Below are 20,865 nucleotides of genomic sequence, written 5' to 3'. Positions count from 1 at the left end.
GGTAACGATCCCTACAAAAAACACATCACAGGACCTAAGTCTCCTAGCAACCTTCACATGCACTTTCTAGTGTCTAATGAGTTTCTCTGCACAGAACTGACAGGTTTGATAGCCTGTGTGCTGTCCAACTATGGTATGTACATACAAACGTCATATGTCTAAATATGATTAGTGTTTTGAGCCTGCTATGTAAATACAGTCTCTGGTGGTAGCTGTCAGCGTCATCACTGTCTAGTCTGGGCTATGCTAGGCTACACCAAAAACTTCAGCATTGTCAATCTAAAGTGGCAGCTGCGCACAAATATCGGAATAACACCTCTGCTATTCTACATTTACGAGTAGTTGGCTGTTTTTTTTGTAAAACAGATATCGTTCGGATGCAAAAAGCTGGTGATTCTGCTGCTTTTTTGCTTTTGCCCTTGGATTTTCCCAGTCGCTCAGAGTTCTTCCGCTTCCTTTCCATGAGAATAGTCGTGATTGGTTTTCGACACCGGTTGCCCTCGACTGACTCGCCAAGAAACGCTCTGATTGGACCATATCCTTTTCCAGGACAAATCGCTCCTCCCACACAGAGGACAGGTCAAAGATGGCGTCGTTGAGGTGTTTTCTTCGATCCGGGAAGGTATTTATACACTTTCATTCAAAGTTCAGACAATTATATTGTTCAAATAAGGATGAGACATTAATGAGAGCCCTTTTCTGTCTTGTCTTGTGTAGAGTGCCGTCTCGGTGGTCCTGCGAAGAGAGTTCAGCAAGACCTCTCCGGTGGCTGTGCAGGTGAGAACTAGCTAGCATCTTTGCTAATCTAGCTAGCTAGCTAATAACCTTCACTGCAGCTGTCAACTGTGTTCACTACGAGCAATTACGCTGTTAAGAAAAGCAGTGAATAGCTTATATGGTAACACATAGATTCAAGAAATCATGAAATGTTAACCAGCTCACGGCGTATGATGAACGTTGTATTCATGTGGGATGTCTAGGACCTGACCTTAGCCAATAGATCCGACCCGCTCACAAACAGCTGCACTCGGGGTTCGTAGATTAAGACACCGCAGACCCTGCAGGAGAAATGTTTTGGAAAACGTACCTCAATCCACTGTTCAGAAATGGCTTGTACTCCAAACTGTCCCATAATCCCAACTGTTACACCGAGAAGATTGAACGACTTATAGTTTTTAGGTCAACTGCCGTTTTGTCCTCATTTTAACTAGCAGTAGCCACATCTGCCATTTATTCAAGTGTCAAATGTATTTAATCTTGTATGTAATCAAATCTGTCATTTTTGTGTAGTCTGGGTCACCGTTTCGTGTATGTCATTTATGTAGTCACATGTATGTCATTTTTGTATGTAGTCAAATGTATGTCATATCTCCGCTCAAGATACTACTGCCATTCTGAACTGCCTATCTTCATCTGCTGTGGAACACCACCCCCCATGAACACCCCCAAGAATCCTTAACACCACCCCCCAAGAACACCCCCAAAAACCCTTAACACCATCCCCCAAGAACACCCCCAAAAACCCTTAACACCACCCCCCAAGAAACCCTCAACCACCGAACACCAACCCCCAAGAACACCCCCAAGGATCCTAACACCATCCCCCAAGAACACCCCCAAGGATCCTAACACCATCCCCCAAGAACACCCCCAAGTATCCTAACACCATCCCCCAAGAACCCTCCCAAGGATACTAACACCATCCCCCAAGAACACATCCAAGGATCCTAACACCATCCCCCAAGAACACCCCCAAGGATCCTAACACCATCCCCCAAGAACACCCCCAAGGATCCTAACACCATCCCCCAAGAACACCCCCAAGGATCCTAACACCATCCCCCAAGAACACCCCCAAGGATCCTAACACCATCCCCCAAGAACACCCCCAAGGATCCTAACACCATCCCCCAAGAACACCCCCAAGTATCCTAACACCATCCCCCAAGAACCCTCCCAAGGATACTAACACCATCCCCCAAGAACACATCCAAGGATCCTAACACCATCCCCCAAGAACACCTCCAAGGATCCTAACACCATCCCCCAAGAACACCCCCAAGGATCCTAACACCATCCCCCAAGAACACCCCCAAGGATCCTAACACCATCCCCCAAGAACACCCCCAAGAACCCTAACACCATCCCCACTTTATTAAAACAGCTATGAAATCACATAGCGGTAGACAGAGAGATGAGAGAAACAGTATGACGTTTTGGAGATGGGGTTGAATCCCGGTCTCTGGTGGGGAGAGGACTGTATGTCTAGAGCCCGTTACTGCAGGACCCCGTTACTGCATGACCCCGGGCTCTGCACTTGTTTTGATCTTTTAAAGCGACTGAGATTCTGCTTGTAAAGAAAAGCGCTATAGATTTATTTTATATCTTTATTATCAAGTCATTTTTGTATAGTCACGTCGTGTATGTCTCTGTTTCAGGTGAACGTCCGAGATGCCCTCAACCAGGCGATGGATGAGGAGCTGGAGAGGGATGAGCGGGTCTTCCTTCTGGGGGAGGAGGTGGCCCAGTATGATGGAGCTTACAAGGTATGAATACACAATGACAAACTACATGCTAATAGGGATGCAGATTTCAAAAAAGTTGTTTAAAAAATAAATATACACTAAACAAAAATATAAATGCAACATGTAAAGTGTTGGTCCCATGTTTCATGAGCTGAAATTAAAGATCCTAGAAATTTTACATATGCACAAAAAGCTTATTCCACCTGACAGGTGTGGCATATTAAACAGCATGATCATTACACAGGTGCACCTTGTGCTCGGGACAATAAAAGGCCACTCTAAAATGTGCAGTTTTGTCACACAACACAATGCCACAAATGTCTACAGTTTTGAGGGAGCGTGAGCGGTTGGCATGTTGACTGCAGGAATGTCCACCAGAGCTGTTGCCGGAGAATTGAACGTTAATTTCTCTACCATAAGCCACCTCAATGTAATTTGAAAGAATTTGGCAGTACGTCCAACCGGCCTCACAACTGCAGACCACATGTATGGTGTTGTGTGGGCGAGTGGTTTGCTGATGTCAACGTTGTGAACAGAGTGCCCCATGGTGGCGGTGGGGTTATGGCATGGGCAGGCAACGAAAACAATTGCATTTTATCGATGGCGATTTGAATGCACAGAAATACCGTGACGAGATACAGAGGCCCATTTTTTTTTTTTGAGGTATCTGTGACCAACAGATGCAAATGTGTTCTCAGTCGTGAATCCATAGATTAGGGCATAATTTATTTATTTAAATTAAATGATTTCCTCACATGAACTCAGTAAAATCAATGAAATTGTTCCGTTTATATTTATGTTCAGGATATTTGTTCTATGATATTTTCTCTATATTTGTTCAATGTATATTTTGTATATGTATTTTGTTCTATGATATTATCATTACAATATATTTGAAATGTATTTTGTTCAAACTGCTAATTTTGACTACTTGATTGGTGTTTATTTCTCCTGACTGGTGAATTTGTAGGTGAGCAGGGGACTGTGGAAGAAATATGGAGACAAGCGGATCATCGACACTCCGATCACCGAGGTAAAGACACACACACTGGAAATAAGACAACGCTGGTTTTTATTTGTTGTTTCTGTTTGTGGCCCTAAATGTAATGGGGCTCTAGAACATGTTGTGGCCCTAAATGTAATGGGGCTCTAGAACATGTTGTGGCCCTAAATGTAATGGGGCTCTAGAACATGTTGTGGCCCTAAATGTAATGGGGCTCTAGAACATGTTGTGGCCCTAAATGTAATGGGGCTCTAGAACATGTTGTGGCCCTAAATGTAATGGGGCTCTAGAACATGTTGTGGCCCTAAATGTAATGGGGCTCTAGAACATGTTGTGGCCCTAAATGTAATGGGGCTCTAGAACATGTTGTGGCCCTAAATGTAATGGGGCTCTAGAACATGTTGTGGCCCTAAATGTAATGGGGCTCTAGAACATGTTGTGGCCCTAAATGTAATGGGGCTCTAGAACATGTTGTGGCCCTAAATATAATGGGGCTCTAGAACATGTTGTGGCCCTAAATGTAATGGGGCTCTAGAACATGTTGTGGCCCTAAATGTAATGGGGCTCTAGAACATGTTGTGGCCCTAAATGTAATGGGCTCTAGAACATGTTGTGGCCCTAAATGTAATGGGGCTCTAGAACATGTTGTGGCCCTAAATGTAATGGGCTCTAGAACATGTTGCGGCCCTAAATGTAATGGGGCTCTAGAACATGTTGTGGCCCTAAATGTAATGGGCTCTAGAACATGTTGTGGCCCTAAATATAATGGGGCTCTAGAACATGTTGTGGCCCTAAATGTAATGGGGCTCTAGAACATGTTGTGGCCCTAAATGTAATGGGCTCTAGAACATGTTGTGGCCCTAAATGTAATGGGGCTGTAGAACATGTTGTGGCCCTAAATGTAATGGGGCTCTAGAACATGTTGTGGCCCTAAATGTAATGGGGCTCTAGAACATGTTGTGGCCCTAAATGTAATGGGGCTCTAGAACATGTTGTGGCCCTAAATGTAATGGGGCTCTAGAACATGTTGTGGCCCTAAATGTAATGGGGCTCTAGAACATGTTGTGGCCCTAAATGTAATGGGGCTCTAGAACATGTTGTGGCCCTAAATATAATGGGCTCTAGAACATGTTGTGGCCCTAAATGTAATGGGCTCTAGAACATGTTGTGGCCCTAAATGTAATGGGGCTCTAGAACATGTTGTGGCCCTAAATGTAATGGGGCTCTAGAACATGTTGTGGCCCTAAATGTAATGGGGCTCTAGAACATGTTGTGGCCCTAAATGTAATGGGCTCTAGAACATGTTGTGGCCCTAAATGTAATGGGGCTCTAGAACATGTTGTGGCCCTAAATGTAATGGGGCTCTAGAACATGTTGTGGCCCTAAATGTAATGGGGCTCTAGAACATGTTGTGGCCCTAAATGTAATGGGGCTCTAGAACATGTTGTGGCCCTAAATGTAATGGGGCTCTAGAACATGTTGTGGCCCTAAATGTAATGGGGCTCTAGAACATGTTGTGGCCCTAAATGTAATGGGGCTCTAGAACATGTTGTGGCCCTAAATGTAATGGGGCTCTAGAACATGTTGTGGCCCTAAATGTAATGGGCTCTAGAACATGTTGTGGCCCTAAATGTAATGGGGCTCTAGAACATGTTGTGGCCCTAAATGTAATGGGGCTCTAGAACATGTTGTGGCCCTAAATGTAATGGGCTCTAGAACATGTTGTGGCCCTAAATGTAATGGGGCTCTAGAACATGTTGTGGCCCTAAATGTAATGGGGCTCTTGAACATGTTGTGGCCCTAAATGTAATGGGCTCTAGAACATGTTGTGGCCCTAAATGTAATGGGCTCTAGAACATGTTGTGGCCCTAAATGTAATGGGCTCTAGAACATGTTGTGGCCCTAAATGTAATGGGCTCTAGAACATGTTGTGGCCCTAAATGTAATGGGCTCTAGAACATGTTGTGGCCCTAAATGTAATGGGGCTCTAGAACATGTTGTGGCCCTAAATGTAATGGGCTCTAGAACATGTTGTGGCCCTAAATGTAATGGGGCTCTAGAACATGTTGTGGCCCTAAATGTAATGGGGCTCTAGAACATGTTGTGGCCCTAAATGTAATGGGGCTCTAGAACATGTTGTGGCCCTAAATGTAATGGGGCTCTAGAACATGTTGTGGCCCTAAATGTAATGGGGCTCTAGAACATGTTGTGGCCCTAAATGTAATGGGGCTCTAGAACATGTTGTGGCCCTAAATGTAATGGGGCTCTAGAACATGTTGTAACAGATGCATTTTCTCCCCTTACAGATGGGCTTTGCAGGCATCGCCGTTGGTGCTGCATTCGTAAGTCAATTAGTATTGTTGTTATTATTATTCTTAGTGTTAGTAGTATTATTATTATTAGTGTTAGTAGTATTATTATTAGTAGTAGTATTAGTAGTATTATTAGTGTTAGTAGTATTATTATTAGTGTTAGTAGTATTATTATTATTAGTGTTAGTAGTAGTAGTAGTAGTATTATTATTATTATTGGTGTTAGTAGTAGTATTATTATTAGTGTTATTAGTAGTATTAGTATTATTAGTGGTAGTATTATTATTATTATTATTAGTGTTAGTATTATTAGTATTTGTATTATTAGTGTTATTATTATTATTAGTATTATTAGTGTTAGTACTATTATTATTATTATTATGGCATTTATGGAAATGTCCTATTCCTATAGAAAGTAACATTGTACAAGCATATCTTCACTAACCCCTCAAATCAAGTGTAAATGGTAGATTTTCCCAAACAATTTGAATGTCTGATCATGGTAGGAAGATGAGACTTATCATTGTGTGCATACTAAATGGAACCCTATTCCCTACGTAGTGCACTACTTTTGACCAGAGCCTAATGGGTCCTAGTCAACAGTAAACGATATAGGACTCAGCCATCTTCTCCCCCTGTGTTTCCAGGCAGGGCTGAGGCCGATCTGTGAGTTCATGACCTGGAACTTCTCCATGCAAGCCATCGACCAGGTGATCAACTCAGCTGCCAAGACCTACTACATGTCAGCCGGAGCGCAGCCTGTCCCCATTGTGTTCCGCGGCCCCAACGGCTCCTCCGCAGGTAAATAAACAAACATCAATGCCAGTGTTTCCCAATCCGGGTCCTTGGGGACTCAAGGGTGCACATTTTAGTTTTTGCCCCAGCACTAACACACCTGTTAACAAACAAAATGAAAATGAAATGATTTAGTTGAATTAAGTGTCTTAGTGCTAGGGCACAAACACAGGCGTGCATCCCTTTGGGTCCCCAGGACCAGGATTGGGTAACAGACACCAGAGCTCCTTTTTTTCTTTTTCTTTCTGGGATAGTTGTAATGTCCTGGGGTGAAGAATGTTATTTTGGTTCCTCTGTCTGCAGGCGTTGCAGCCCAACACTCCCAGTGCTTCGCTGCCTGGTACGGCCACTGCCCCGGACTCAAAGTAGTCAGCCCCTGGAACTCCGAGGACGCCAGAGGACTCCTCAAAGCATCTATCAGAGACGATAACCCTGGTGAGCAATGACCTGCATCCCAAATGGCACCCTATTCCCTATATAGCACACTACTTTTGGGGGACTAGGGTCCATTTTGCCTTTCCATGATTCCTTGCAGAAGGTGGTCCCAGGTCGAGGATGAGGGGGATCACTGTAGATCTGCTGATGTCCTGTGGTGTAGATGAGGGGGATCACTGTATATCTGATGATGTCCTGTAGTGTAGATGAGGGGGATCACTGTAGATCTGCTGATGTCCTGTAGTGTAGATGAGGGGGATCACTGTAGATCTACTGATGTCCTGTAGTGTAGATGAGGGGATCACTGTAGATCTGCTGATGTCCTGTAGTGTAGATGAGGGGGATCACTGTAGATCTGCTGATGTCCTGTAGTGTAGATGAGGGGGATCACTGTAGATCTACTGATGTCCTGTAGTGTAGATGAGGGGATCACTGTAGATCTGCTGATGTCCTGTAGTGTAGATGAGGGGGATCACTGTAGATCTGCTGATGTCCTGTAGTGTAGATGAGGGGGATCACTGTAGATCTACTGATGTCCTGTAGTGTAGATGAGGGGGATCACTGTAGATCTGCTGATGTCCTGTAGTGTAGATGAGGGGGATCACTGTAGATCTGCTGATGTCCTGTAGTGTAGATGAGGGGATCACTGTAGATCTACTGATGTCCTGTAGTGTAGATGAGGGGATCACTGTAGATCTACTGATGTCCTGTAGTGTAGATGAGGGGGATCACTGTAGATCTGCTGATGTCCTGTAGTGTAGATGAGGGGATCACTGTAGATCTGCTGATGTCCTGTAGTGTAGATGAGGGGGATCACTGTAGATCTGCTGATGTCCTGTAGTGTAGATGAGGGGATCACTGTAGATCTGCTGATGTAGTGTAGATGAGGGGATCACTGTAGATCTGCTGATGTCCTGTAGTGTAGATGAGGGGGATCACTGTAGATCTGCTGATGTCCTGTAGTGTAGATGAGGGGGATCACTGTAGATCTGCTGATGTCCTGTAGTGTAGATGAGGGGGATCACTGTAGATCTGCTGATGTCCTGTAGTGTAGATGAGGGGGATCACTGTAGATCTGATGATGTCCTGTAGTGTAGATGAGGGGGATCACTGTAGATCTGATGATGTCCGGTGGTATAGACATTTAAGTTCCTGTGCTGTAACCATGGTGACGCTTGCTAATCAAAACCCTTTTATTTATTTTTTCTCCCAACAGTGGTGTTCCTGGAGAATGAGTTGATGTATGGTGTTCCCTTCGAGCTGTCTGAGGAGGTCATGCATAAAGACTTTGTCGTACCTATTGGAAAGGCCAAGGTGGAAAGACAAGGTAAGAGGCGGCAGGTGGCTTAGTGGTTAAGAGCGTTGTGCCAGTAACCGAAAGGTCGCTGGTTCTAATCCCCGAGCCAACTAGGTGAAAAATCTGTCGATGTGCCCTTGAGCAAGGCACTTAACCCTAATTGCTCCTGTAAGTCGCTCTGGATAAGAGCGTCTGCTAAATGACTAAAAATGTAAATAACAAGAGCTGGAGAAAAGGAATGTTTATTCGATTTTTAACAATAATGTAAATGTAAATTGTAACATCCTCTGTTAAAACATTGAGAGAATTGAGAATTTTATTGAGAATTTCATTGTGAAAGATAATTGACAATTTCATTGAAAATAGCTTCAGATGTAGCGTTGTTAGCAAATTGCATCGTTGGTAAAACACACATTTTTCATTATGGCTTATTGAGATCTACATAAGGTGCGTCCCAAATCTGGTCTAAAGTAGTGCACTATAGGGAATAGGGTGCAATTTGGGATACACTCTGTGTTACAGATAGATACAGTGCCTTCAGAAAGTATTCACACCCATTGACTTTTTCCACATTTTGTTGTTACAGCCTGAATTTAAAATTGATTAAATTTAGATTGTGTCACTGGCCTACACACAATACCCCATAATGTCAAAGGGGAATTATGTTTTTATTTTTACATATTCATAAAAAATTAAAAGCTGAAATGTCTTGAGTCAATAAGTATTCAACCCCTTTGTTATGGCAAGCCTAAATAAGTTCAGGAGTAAAAATGTGCTTAACAAGTCACATAAGTTATGGGTGCAATAATAGTGTTTAATAATTATTTTTGAACGACTACCTCATCTCTGTACCCCACACATACAATTATCTGTAAGGTTCCTCAGTCTAGCAGTGAATTTCAAACACGGATTCAACCACAAAGACCAGGGAGGTTTTCCAATGCCTCGCAAAGAAGGACACCTATTGGTAGATGGGTAAACATTTAAAAAAGCCGACATTGAATATCCCTTTGAGCACGGTGAAGTTATTAATTACACTTTGGATGGTGTATCAATACACCCAGTCACTACAAAGATACAGGCGACCTTCTTAACTTGATCAATTCTGAAAAGAATAATGGGCAAATGTTGCAGAATCCAGGTGTGGAAATCTCTTAGAGACTTACCCAGAAAGACTCACAGCTGTAATCGCTGCCAAAAGGTGCTTTTTACAAAGTATTGACTCAAGGGTGTGAATACATACAGTGAGGTGAAAAAAGTATTTGATCCCCTGCTGATTTTGTACATTTGCCCACTGACAAAGAAATGATCAGTCTATAATTTTAATGGTAGGTTTATTTGAACAGTGAGAGACAGAATAACAACAAAAAAATCCAGAAAAACACATGTCAAAAATGTTATAAATTGATTTGCATTTTAATGAGGGAAATAAGTATTTGACCCCTCTGCAAAACATGACTTAGTACTTGGTGGCAAAACCCTTGTTGGCAATCACAGAGGTCAGACGTTTCTTGTAGTTGGCCACCAGGTTTGCACACATCTCCGGAGGGATTTTGTCCCACTCCTCTTTGCAGATCTTCTCCAAGTCATTAAGGTTTCAAGGCTGACGTTTGGCAACTCGAACCTTCTGCTCCCTCCACAGATTTTCTATGGGATTAAGGTCTGGAGACTGGCTAGGCCACTCCAGGACCTTAATGTGCTTCTTCTTGAGCCACTCCTTTGTTGCCTTGGCCGTGTGTTTTGGGTCATTGTCATGCTGGAATACCCATCCACGACCCATTTTCAATGCCCTGGCTGAGGGAAGGAGGTTCTCACCCAAGATTTGACGGTACATGGCCCCGTCCATCGTCCCTTTGATGCGGTGAAGTTGTCCTGTCCCCTTAGCAGAAAAATACCCCCAAAGCATAATGTTTCCACCTCCATGTTTGACGGTGGGGATGGTGTTCTTGGGGTCATAGGCAGCATTCCTCCTCCTCCAAACACGGCGAGTTGAGTTGATGCCAAAGAGCTCGATTTTGGTCTCATCTGACCACAACACTTTCACCCAGTTCTCCTCTGAATCATTCAGATGTTCATTGGCAAACTTCAGACGGCCCTGTATATGTGCTTTCTTGAGCAGGGGGACCTTGCGGGCGCTGCAGGATTTCAGTCCTTCACGGCGTAGTGTGTTACCAATTGTTTTCTTGGTGACTATGGTCCCAGCTGCCTTGAGATCATTGACAAGATCCTCCTGTGTAGTTTTGGGCTGATTCCTCACCGTTCTCATGATCATTGCAACTCCACGAGGTGAGATCTTGCATGGAGCCCCAGGCCGAGGGAGATTGACAGTTATTTTGTGTTTCTTCCATTTGCGAATAATCGCACCAACTGTTGTCACCTTCTCACCAAGCTGCTTGGCGATGGTCTTGTAGCCCATTCCAGCCTTGTGTAGGTCTACAATCTTGTCCCTGACATCCTTGGAGAGCTCTTTGGTCTTGGCCATGGTGGAGAGTTTGGAATCTGATTGATTGATTGCTTCTGTGGACAGGTGTCTTTTATACAGGTAACAAGCTGAGATTAGGAGCACTCCCTTTAAGAGTGTGCTCCTAATCTCAGCTCGTTACCTGTATAAAAAACACCTGGGAGCCAGAAATCTTTCTGATTGAGAGGGGGTCAAATACTTATTTCCCTCATTAAAATGCAAATCAATTTATAAAATTTTTGACATGCATTTTTTCTGGATTTTTGTTGTTATTCTGTCTCTCAATGTTCAAATAAACCTGCCATACCTGATCGTGTCTTTGTCAGTGGGCAAACGTACAAAATCAGCAGGGGATCAAATACTTTTTTCCCTCACTGTATGTAAATTATTTCTGTGTTTTCTTTTTAAATACATTTGCCATTTGTCAGTATTGTGTGTAGATGGGTGAGGAAATAATATATTTTGAATTCAGGCTGTAACCCAACATAATGTGGAATAGGTCCAGGTAGGACTACTTTCTGAAGGCACTGTACAAAATGTTGTACTCAACCATTGTGTGTTTTTCGTCAGGAACTCACATCACTCTAGTGTCACATTCCCGGTGTGTGGGTTTCTGCCTGGATGCAGCGGCCTTCCTGGCTAAAGAGGGAGTTGAATGTGAGGTGAGTGTCGTCTTTAGGTATGTGTTCAAAAACAACAGATTTGTATTAACTTTTAACCTCTAGAAACTCCCACTGCGCTTGCTGAAGTTTTGACTATGGTTGAATACATACATCTACGCTTGTAAATACGGTCTGGATTGAGGTTCGAGTCAGGCGATTTGTATTTAAATTTCAAAGTTTGAAATTGTACATGTGTCCTACGTTGGTGTAGCGGTCCAAAGCCACTGCTTCTGGAGCACATGGACATTGGAACGCTGCCAGCATCAGTTCAATCCGTCTCACTGCTCTTTCAGTGCTCTCTCTTACCTATCACCTCTATCGATCTAATAGATGTACAAAAGACTTCCGTTGTTTTTTTCTTTTTTTTTCTTTTAAAAGTTCTGTCCCCTTCCCCTTGCCAGGTGGTTAATCTGCGCACTATAAGGCCTCTGGATGTGGACACCATTGAGGCCAGTGTGATCAAGACCGGCCATCTGGTCACAGTGGAGGGGGGCTGGCCTCAGTACGGAGTGGGGGCTGAGATCTGTGCCAGGATCATGGAGGGTACGTTCTCTTGATTTATACATTACGGACTGGTTTCCCGGACGCAGATTAAGCCTAATCTTGGACTAGAGTATTTCCAATGGAGATTCGCTTGCTTTTTAGTCCAGGGCTTTATCTGTCTGGGAAACCAGCCTTCAAGCTGGCATTGTTGTGTGACACATTCACTGCAGCCATAACACCATGCATCCCCACGCTGGCTTTTCTCTGAAGGCTACGTTGGGCCTGGGTAAACATGGGCGAACTAGATGGAATGCTTCCTGGGAAGATCAGGTTGCTGCTGAGAGTGGTGTTGGAGGGCCAGTACAGGTCTCCTTCTGGTGTTGGAGGGCCAATACATGCATGGGAATAATATAAACGTAACATGTAAAGTGTTGGTCCCATGTTTCATGAGCTGAAATAAAAGATCCCTGACAATTTCCATACGCACATAAAGCTTATTTTTCCAAATGATGTGCACAAATTTGTTTACATCCCTGTTAGTGAGCATTTCTCCTTTGCCAAGATAATCCATCCACCTGACAGGTGTGGCATATCAAGAAGCTGATTAAACAGCTTGATCATTACATTACACAGGTGCACCTTGTGCTGGGGATAATAAAAGGCCACTCTAAAATGTGCAGTTTTGTAACACAACACAATGTCTCAAGTTTTGAGGGAGCGTGCAATTGGCATGCTGACTGCAGGAATGTCCACCAGAGCTGTTGCCAGATAATTTAATGTTTATTTTCTCTACCATAATCCTCCTCCAACGTCGTTTTAGAGAATTTGGCAGTACGTCCAACCGGCCTCACAACTGCAGACCACGTGTATGGTGGTGTGTGGGCGAGCCGTTTGCAGATGTCAACTTTGTAAACAGAGTGCCCCATGGTGGCGGTGGGGTTATGGTATGGGCAGGCATAAGCTACGGACAACAGACACAATTGCACTTTATCGATGGCAATTTGAAGGCACAGAGATACAGTGTTGAGATCCTGAGGCCCTTTTTTTTTTTTAAGGTATCTGTGACCAACCGATGCATATCTGTATCATGTGAAATCAATAGATTAGGGCCTAATGAATGTACACTGCTCAAAAAAATTAAGGGAACACTTAAACAACACAATGTAACTCCAAGTCAATCACACTTCTGTTAAATCAAACTGTCCACTTAGGAAGCAACACTGATTGACAATAAATTTCACATGCTGTTGTGCAAATGGAATAGACAACAGGTGGAAATGATAGGCAATTAGCAAGACACCCCCAATAAAGGAAAGGTTCTGCAGGTGGTGACCACAGACCACTTCTCAGTTCCTATGCTTCCTGGCTGATGTTTTGGTCACTTTTGAATGCTTGCGGTGCTTTCACTCTAGTGGTAGCATGAGACGGAGTCTACAACCCACACAAGTGGCTCAGGTAGTGCAGCTCATCCAGGATGGCACATCAATGCGAGCTGTGGCAAGAAGGTTTGCTGTGTCTGTCAGCGTAGTGTCCAGAGCATGGAGGCGCTACCAGGAGACAGGCCAGTACATCAGGAGACGTGGAGGAGGCCGTAGGAGGGCAACAACCCAGCAGCAGGACCGCTACCTCCGCCTTTATGCAAGGAGGAGCAGGAGGAGCACTGCCAGAGCCCTGCAAAATGACCTCCAGCAGGCCACAAATGTGCATGTGTCTGCTCAAACGGTCAGAAACAGACTCCATGAGGGTGGTATGAGGGCCCGAAGTCCACAGGTGGGGGTTGTGCTTACAGCCCAACACCGTGCAGGACGTTTGGCATTTGCCAGAGAACACCAAGATTGGCAAATTCGCCACTGGCGCCCTGTGCTCTTCACAGATGAAAGCAGGTTCACACTGAGCACGTGACAGACGTCACAGAGTCTGGAGACGCCATGGAGAACGTTCTGCTGCCTGCAACATCCTCCAGCATGACCAGTTTGGCGGTGGGTCAGTCATGGTGTGGGGTGGCATTTCTTTGGGGGGCCGAACAGCCCTCCATGTGCTCGCCAGAGGTAGCCTGACTGCCATTAGGTACCGAGATGAGATCCTCAGACCCCTTGTGAGACCATATGCTGGTGCGGTTGGCCCTGGGTTCCTCCTAATGCAAGACAATGCTAGACCTCATGTGGCTGGAGTGTGTCAGCAGTTCCTGCAAGAGGAAGGCATTGATGCTATGGACTGGCCCGCCCGTTCCCCAGACCTGAATCCAATTGAGCACATCTGGGACATCATGTCTCGCTCCATCCACCAACGCCACGTTGCACCACAGACTGTCCAGGAGTTGGCGGATGCTTTAGTCCAGGTCTGGGAGGAGATCCCTCAGGAGACCATCTGCCACCTCATCAGGAGCATGCCCAGGCGTTGTAGGGAGGTCATACAGGCACGTGGATGCCACACACACTACTGAGCCTCATTTTGCCTTGTTTTAAGGACATTACATCAAAGTTGGATCAGCCTGTAGTGTGGTTTTCCACTTTAATTTTGAGGGTGACTCCAAATCCAGACCTCCATGGGTTGATAAATTTGATTTCCATTGATAATTTTTGTGTGATTTTGTTGTCAGCACATTCAACTATGTAAAGAAAAAAGTATTTAATAAGATTATTTCATTCATTCAGATCTAGGATGTGTTGTTTAAGTGTTCCCTTAATTTTTTTGAGCAGTGTATTTAAATTGACTGATTCCCTCAGTAAAATCATTGAAATGGTTGCATGTTGCGTTTTATATTTTTGTTCAGTGTAGTAGGAATACATGCATGTGAATATAAACTGAGCAAAAAAAGAAACGTCCCTTTTTCAGGACCCTATCTTTCAAAGATAATTCGTAAAAATCCAAATAACTTCACAGATCATCATTGTAAAGGGTTTAAACACTGTTTCCCATGCTTGTTCAATGAACCATAAACAATTAATGAACATGCACCTGTGGAACGGTCATTAAAACACTAACAGCTTACAGACGGTAGGCAATTATGGTCACAGTTATGAAAACTTAGGGCACTAAAGAGGCCTTTCTACTGACTCTGAAAAACACCAAAAGAAAGACGCCCAGGGTCCCTGCTCATCTGCGTGAACGTGCCTTAGGCATGTTGCAAGGAGGCATGAGGACTGCAGATGTGGCCAGGGCAATATGTTGCAATGTCCGTACTGTGAGATGCCTAAGACATTGCTACAGGGAGACAGGACGGACAGCTGATCGTCCTCGTAGTGGCAGACCACGTGTAACAACACCTGCAAAGGATTGGTACATCCGAACATCACACCTGCAGGACAGGTACAGGATGGCAACAACAACTGCCCGAGTTACACCAGAAACACACAATCCCTCCAACAGTGCTCAGACTGTCCGCTATAGGCTGAGAGAGGCTGGACTGAGGGCTTGTAGGCCTGTTGTAAGGCAGGTCCTCACCAGACATCACCGGCAACAACGTCACCTATGGGCACAAACCCACCATCGCTGGACCAGACAGGACTGGCAAAAAGTGCTCTTCACTGACGAGTCACGATTTTGTCTCACCAGGGGTGATGGTCGGATTCTCGTTTATCGTCAAAGGAATGAGCGTTACACCGAGGCCTGTACTCTGGAGCGGGATCGATTTGGAGGTGGAGGGTCCATCATGGTCTGGGGCGGTATGTCACAGCATCATCGGACTGAGCTTGTTGTCATTGCAGGCAATCTCGACGCTGTGCGTTACAGGGAAGACATCCTCCTCCCTCATGTGATACCCTTCCTGCCGGCTCATCCTGACATGACCCTCCAGCATGACAATGCCACCAGCCATACTGCTCGTTCTGTGCGTGATTTCCTGCAAGACAGGAATGTCAGTGTTCTGCCATGGCCAGCGAAGAGCCCGGATCTCAATCCCATTGAGCATGTCTGGGACCTGTTGGATCGGAGGGTGAGGGCTAGGGCCATTCCCCCCAGAAATGTCTGGGAACTTGCAGGTGCCTTGGTGAAAGAGTGGGGTAACATCTCACAGCAAGAACTGGCAAATCTGGTGCAGTCCATGAGGAGGAGATGCACTGCAGTACTTAATGCAGCTGGTGGCCACACCAGATACTGACTGTTACTTTAGATTTTGACCCCCCCTTTGTTCAGGGACACATTATTCAATTTCTGTTAGTCACATGTCTGTGGAACTTGTTCAGTTTGTCTGTTGTTGAATCTTATGTTCAAACAAATATTTACACATGTTAAGTTTGCTGAAAATATATGCAGTTGACAGTGAGAGGACGTTGTTTTTTTTGCTGAGTTTATAAGTATTCAGACAACTTCCCTTTTCCACATTTTATGTTACAGCCTTATTCTAAAATTGATTAAATCATTTTGTTCCCTTATCAATCTGCACACAATACCCCATATTGACAAAGAAAAAACTGGTTTTTAGAAGTTGTTGTAAATGTATTAAAAATAAAACAGATACCTTATTTACATAAGTATTCAGACCCTTTGCTATGAGACTCGAAATTGAGCTCAGGTGCATCCTGTTTCCATTGATCATCCTTCAGATGTTTCTACAACTTGATTGGAGTCCACCTGTGGTAAATTCAATTGATTGGACATGATTTGGAAAGGCACACACCTGTCTATATAATGTCCCACAGTTGACAGTGCATGTCAGAGCAAGAACCAAGCCATGAGGTCGAAGGAATTCTCCGTGGAGCTCCGAGACAGGATTGTGTCGAGCCACAGATCTGGTGAAGGGTACCAAAAAATATCTGCAACATTGAAGGTCCCCAAGAACACAGTGGCCATTCTTAAATGGAAGAGGTTTGGAACTACCAAGACTCTTCCTAGAGCTGGCCGCCCGGCCAAACTGCGCAATCGGGGGAGAAGGGCCTTGGTCAGGGAGGTGACCAAGAACTTGATGGTCACTGACAGAGCTCTAGAGTTCCTCTGTGGAGATGGGAGAACCTTCCAGAAGGACAACCATCTCTGCAGCACTCCACCAATCAGGCCTTTATGGTAGAGTGGCCAGACGGAAGCCACTCCTCAGTAAAAGGCACATGACAGCCTGCTTGGAGTTTGCCAAAAGGCACTTAAAGACTCTCAGACCATGAGAAACAAGATTCTCTGGTCTGATGAAACCAAGATTGAGCTCTTTGGCTTGAATGCCAAGTGTCACGTCTGGAGGAAACCTGGCACCATCCATACGGTGAAGCATGGTGGTGGCAGCATCATGCTGTGGGGATGTTTTTCAGCGGCAGGGACTGGGAGACTAGTCAGGATCGAGGGAAAGGTGAACGGAGCAAAGTACAGAGAGATCCTTGATGAAAACCTGCTCCAGAGCGCTCAGAACCTCAGACTGGGGCGAAGGTTCACCTTCCAACAGGACGACGACCCTAAGCACACAGCCAAGACAACGCAGGAGTGGCTTCAGGACAAGTCTCTGAATGTCCTAGAGTGGCCCAACCAGAGCCCGGACTTGAACCTGATCGAACATCTCTGGAGAGACCTGAAAATAGCTGTGCAGCGACGCTCCCCATCCAACCTGACAGCGCTTGAGAGGATCTGCAGAGAAGAATGGGAGAAACTCCCCAAATACAGGTGTGCCAAGCTTGTAGCGTCATACCCAAGAAGACTTGAGGCTGTAATCGCTGGCGAAGGTGCTTCGACAAAGTACTGAGTAAAGGGTCTGAACACTTACGTAAATGTGATATTTCCGTTTTTTTTATTGTTAATACATTTGCAAACGTGTTTTTGCTTTGTCATTATTGTGTGTAGATTGAAGAGAGAAAAATACAACATTTAATCAATTTTAGAATAAGGCTGTAACGTAACAAAATGTGGAAAAGTCAAGGGGTCTGAATACTTTCCGAAATGCACTGTACATGGGAATGCATGCATGGGGAAAGTGTTTTGTAAGAGTTAACAATTTTTAAAAAGCATGAAACGTATACAAGTCATTCTCAGGTTTATGTTAATGATGATCCATCTGTCCTGTTTCCAGGGCCAGCCTTCAACTACCTGGACGCCCCTGCCGTCAGAGTGACTGGTGTAGACATCCCAATGCCATACGCTAAGATCCTGGAGGACCACAGTGTACCTCAGATCAAAGACATCATCTTCTCAGTCAAGAAGGTCTTGAATATGTAAACATACCAATGTATCCCTCCCTCTCCCACCATTCCTCTCCAACCATGTCTCCCTCCCTGTCCAACCATGTCTCCCTCCCTCTCCAACCATTCCTCTCCAACCATGTCTCCCTCCCTCTCCAACCATTCCTCTCCAACCATGTCTCCCTCCCTCTCCCACCATGTCTCTCCAACCATGTCTCCCTCCCTGTCCAACCATGTCTCCCTCTCCCTCCCTCTCCCACCATGTCTCTCCAACCATGTCTCTCCAACCATGTCTCCCTCCCTCTCTCTCCCACCATGTCTCTCCCACCATGTCTCTCCCACCATGTCTCCCTCTCTCTCCCACCATGTCTCCCACCATGTCTCTCCCACCATGTCTCTCCAACCATGTCTCTCCCACCATGTCTCTCCCACCATGTCTCCCTCCCTCTCCCACCATGTCTCTCCCACCATGTCTCTCCCACCATGTCTCCCTCCCTCTCCCACCATGTCTCTCCAACCATGTCTCCCTCCCTCTCTCTCCCACCATGTCTCTCCCACCATGTCTCCCTCTCTCTCCCACCATGTCTCTCCCACCATGTCTCTCCAACCATGTCTCTCCCACCATGTCTCTCCCACCATGTCTCCCTCTCTCTCCCACCATGTCTCTCCCACCATGTCTCTCCAACCATGTCTCTCCCACCATGTCTCTCCCACCATGTCTCTCCCACCATGTCTCTCCCACCATGTCTCTCCCACCATGTCTCCCTCCCTCTCCCACCATGTCTCTCCCACCATGTCTCCCACCATGTCTCTCCAACCATGTCTCCCACCATGTCTCTCCAACCATGTCTCCCACCATGTCTCTCCCACCATGTCTCTCCCACCATGTCTCTCCCACCATGTCTCCCTCCCTCTCCCACCATGTCTCCCACCATGTCTCCCACCATGTCTCCCACCATGTCTCCCACCATGTCTCCCACCATGTCTCTCCCACCATGTCTCCCACCATGTCTCCCACCATGTCTCTCCCACCATGTCTCTCCCACCATGTCTCTCCCACCATGTCTCTCCCACCATTTCTCTCCCACCATGTCTCTCCCACCATGTCTCTCCCACCATGTCTCCCTCCCTCCCTCCCTCCCTCCTTTTCTTGCAAACCGACCTTATTAACCTTTTTAAGTACTTCTAAGTACTTATTTACTTATACAATAGTAAGTACTTGTACAGTATTTACTGTACTTATTTCCTCCCCCATGTCAACTTAAACAGTAAATATACGCACATCACATGACTACAGGAAAATAGTCCTTATTCAGATACAGTAATACCTACAAGTACTTGCACTTCTGTTTCCTGATTGGTTGGTGGACAGACAAGACGGTGATAACACCAACATGAACTTTGTATTGTACAGATCTGTTGATGGAAAAAGAGAGACTAACTCAAATACATTTACAGTTGATTTAATGGAGTGTATTTATTATGGCCGATTTATTATTGTAACACTTGTTATTTTGTTGCTGTAAATGGCTTTGTTACAGAAATAAAACTCCCCATTTTATCAGTCTTGAAATGCCGCTTTTATTCTCACACTTGGTGATGACGTTCGCTTGGTGATGACGTTCGCTTGGTGATGACGTTCGCTTGGTGATGACGTTCGCTTGGTGATGACGTTCGCTTGGTGATGACGTTGAACAACTAGGAAACAGGTATGCATTACAAGCCCTCCCAGGATATAGCTGCATTCCAAATATCTTTGTAGACAAGCAAAATAAAAAAAATTTAGTCGCTAATTACTGTACCTAGCTCTGGTCCATGGCGTTACATGTGTGGCAGTGCGCAAGGCGACGGGGTCATGCAGGCCGCATGTAACGCCATGGACCAGAGCCGCTAAATACCATAATGAGTGACAAGGATTTGGCATGATAGCACAGACTGGCGCTCAGGCGTGCCTAATCAGAAGAACATCGAAGTGGAGAGTTGGCTAATAGTTGCAATGTTGCGGTTGGTTGGTCGTCTAGTCGCGATTTCTGTGGCGCAGGCAGCGGAGTCTTACAAACCATCTTTGGTGGAGCATCCCCCTTTTTTGATCTTGCCGTTGTTGGTGCCATGTTTTCAATTTCCGACTGACCAACTCACTGCAGCAGCTAGCTATGGATTGTAACGCCAGACGATATGTGATTTAACCAAACATGTTCGGTTTCCATTATACTGGGATTTCCAGGTTAGGTACGGTTTTGGTGTAGCACAGAGAATTCGACCAACCTTAGTATCGCCAAGCTGACTGCTGTCTCATTAAAAGGTTATTGCCCAGTTGCAGAGGGTCAGTTTTGAATTTAGAAAATAAATTAAAAAATTGCTCCATGAATTGATCCAACAATGTGTACGCCGCCATCTTGTCTGTTTTCAAGTCTTGTCTCATCTTAACATGCAGCACTTTGGGGTGGACCCACCTGTCTCGATGAGAGAGGACTTGAAATAGACAAGGTGGCGGCGTACACATTGTTGGATCACTTCATGGAGCAAAACAATTATGGAGCATTTTCTATATTCAAACGGACCCCCTGCAACTGGATGTTAGGAATTTGTCACTGTGAATTAATTAGCTATTTTACAGTAAATATTTTGTCGTGCCCGTTCAACCTCTGAATGGCACACATACACAATTCATATCTCAAGGCTTAAAAATCCTTAACCCGTCTCCTCCCCTTCATCTACACTGATTTAAGTGGATTTAACAAGTGACATCAATAAGGGATCATAGCTTTCACCTGGTCAGTCGGTCATGGAAAAAGCA

At 45.1% G+C, this 20,865-nt stretch overlaps 1 protein-coding gene across 1 annotated transcript; it reads left to right on the top strand.

Annotated features, from left to right (window-relative positions):
• Nucleotides 1–524: 524 nt before the first annotated feature.
• On the top strand, nucleotides 525–19,635 carry LOC311133769 (pyruvate dehydrogenase E1 component subunit beta, mitochondrial-like). Its single transcript, XM_084167325.1, has 11 exons — nucleotides 525–622; nucleotides 718–777; nucleotides 2,439–2,546; nucleotides 3,496–3,558; nucleotides 5,835–5,870; nucleotides 6,488–6,641; nucleotides 6,939–7,070; nucleotides 8,287–8,397; nucleotides 11,399–11,490; nucleotides 11,892–12,033; nucleotides 17,960–19,635. Exons 1-11 carry the CDS (start codon nucleotides 587–589, stop codon nucleotides 18,103–18,105), a joined length of 1,080 nt encoding a protein of 359 aa, XP_084023451.1. The 5' UTR covers nucleotides 525–586; the 3' UTR covers nucleotides 18,106–19,635.
• The last annotated feature ends 1,230 nt before the right edge of the window (nucleotides 19,636–20,865 follow it).

The sequence above is a fragment of the Coregonus lavaretus genome (assembly GCF_964263955.1).
Source record: "Coregonus lavaretus genome assembly, chromosome: 8".
Lineage (NCBI taxonomy): Eukaryota > Metazoa > Chordata > Actinopteri > Salmoniformes > Salmonidae > Coregonus > Coregonus lavaretus.
Note: the sequence above shows the minus strand (reverse complement) of the source record. Positions and strands in the feature narration are given on the sequence as shown.

What these genes read in the sequence shown, in the direction of transcription:
- LOC311133769 (XM_084167325.1), top strand. Translation starts at nt 587, where the DNA reads ATGGCGTCGTTGAGGTGTTTTCTTCGATCCGGGAAG. An exon ending in CCTCTCCGGTGGCTGTGCAG is followed by an intron (nt 778 to 2,438) that starts GTGAGAACTAGC and finishes TCTCTGTTTCAG; the next exon opens with GTGAACGTCCGAGATGCCCT. An exon ending in CCCCAACGGCTCCTCCGCAG is followed by an intron (nt 6,642 to 6,938) that starts GTAAATAAACAA and finishes CTCTGTCTGCAG; the next exon opens with GCGTTGCAGCCCAACACTCC.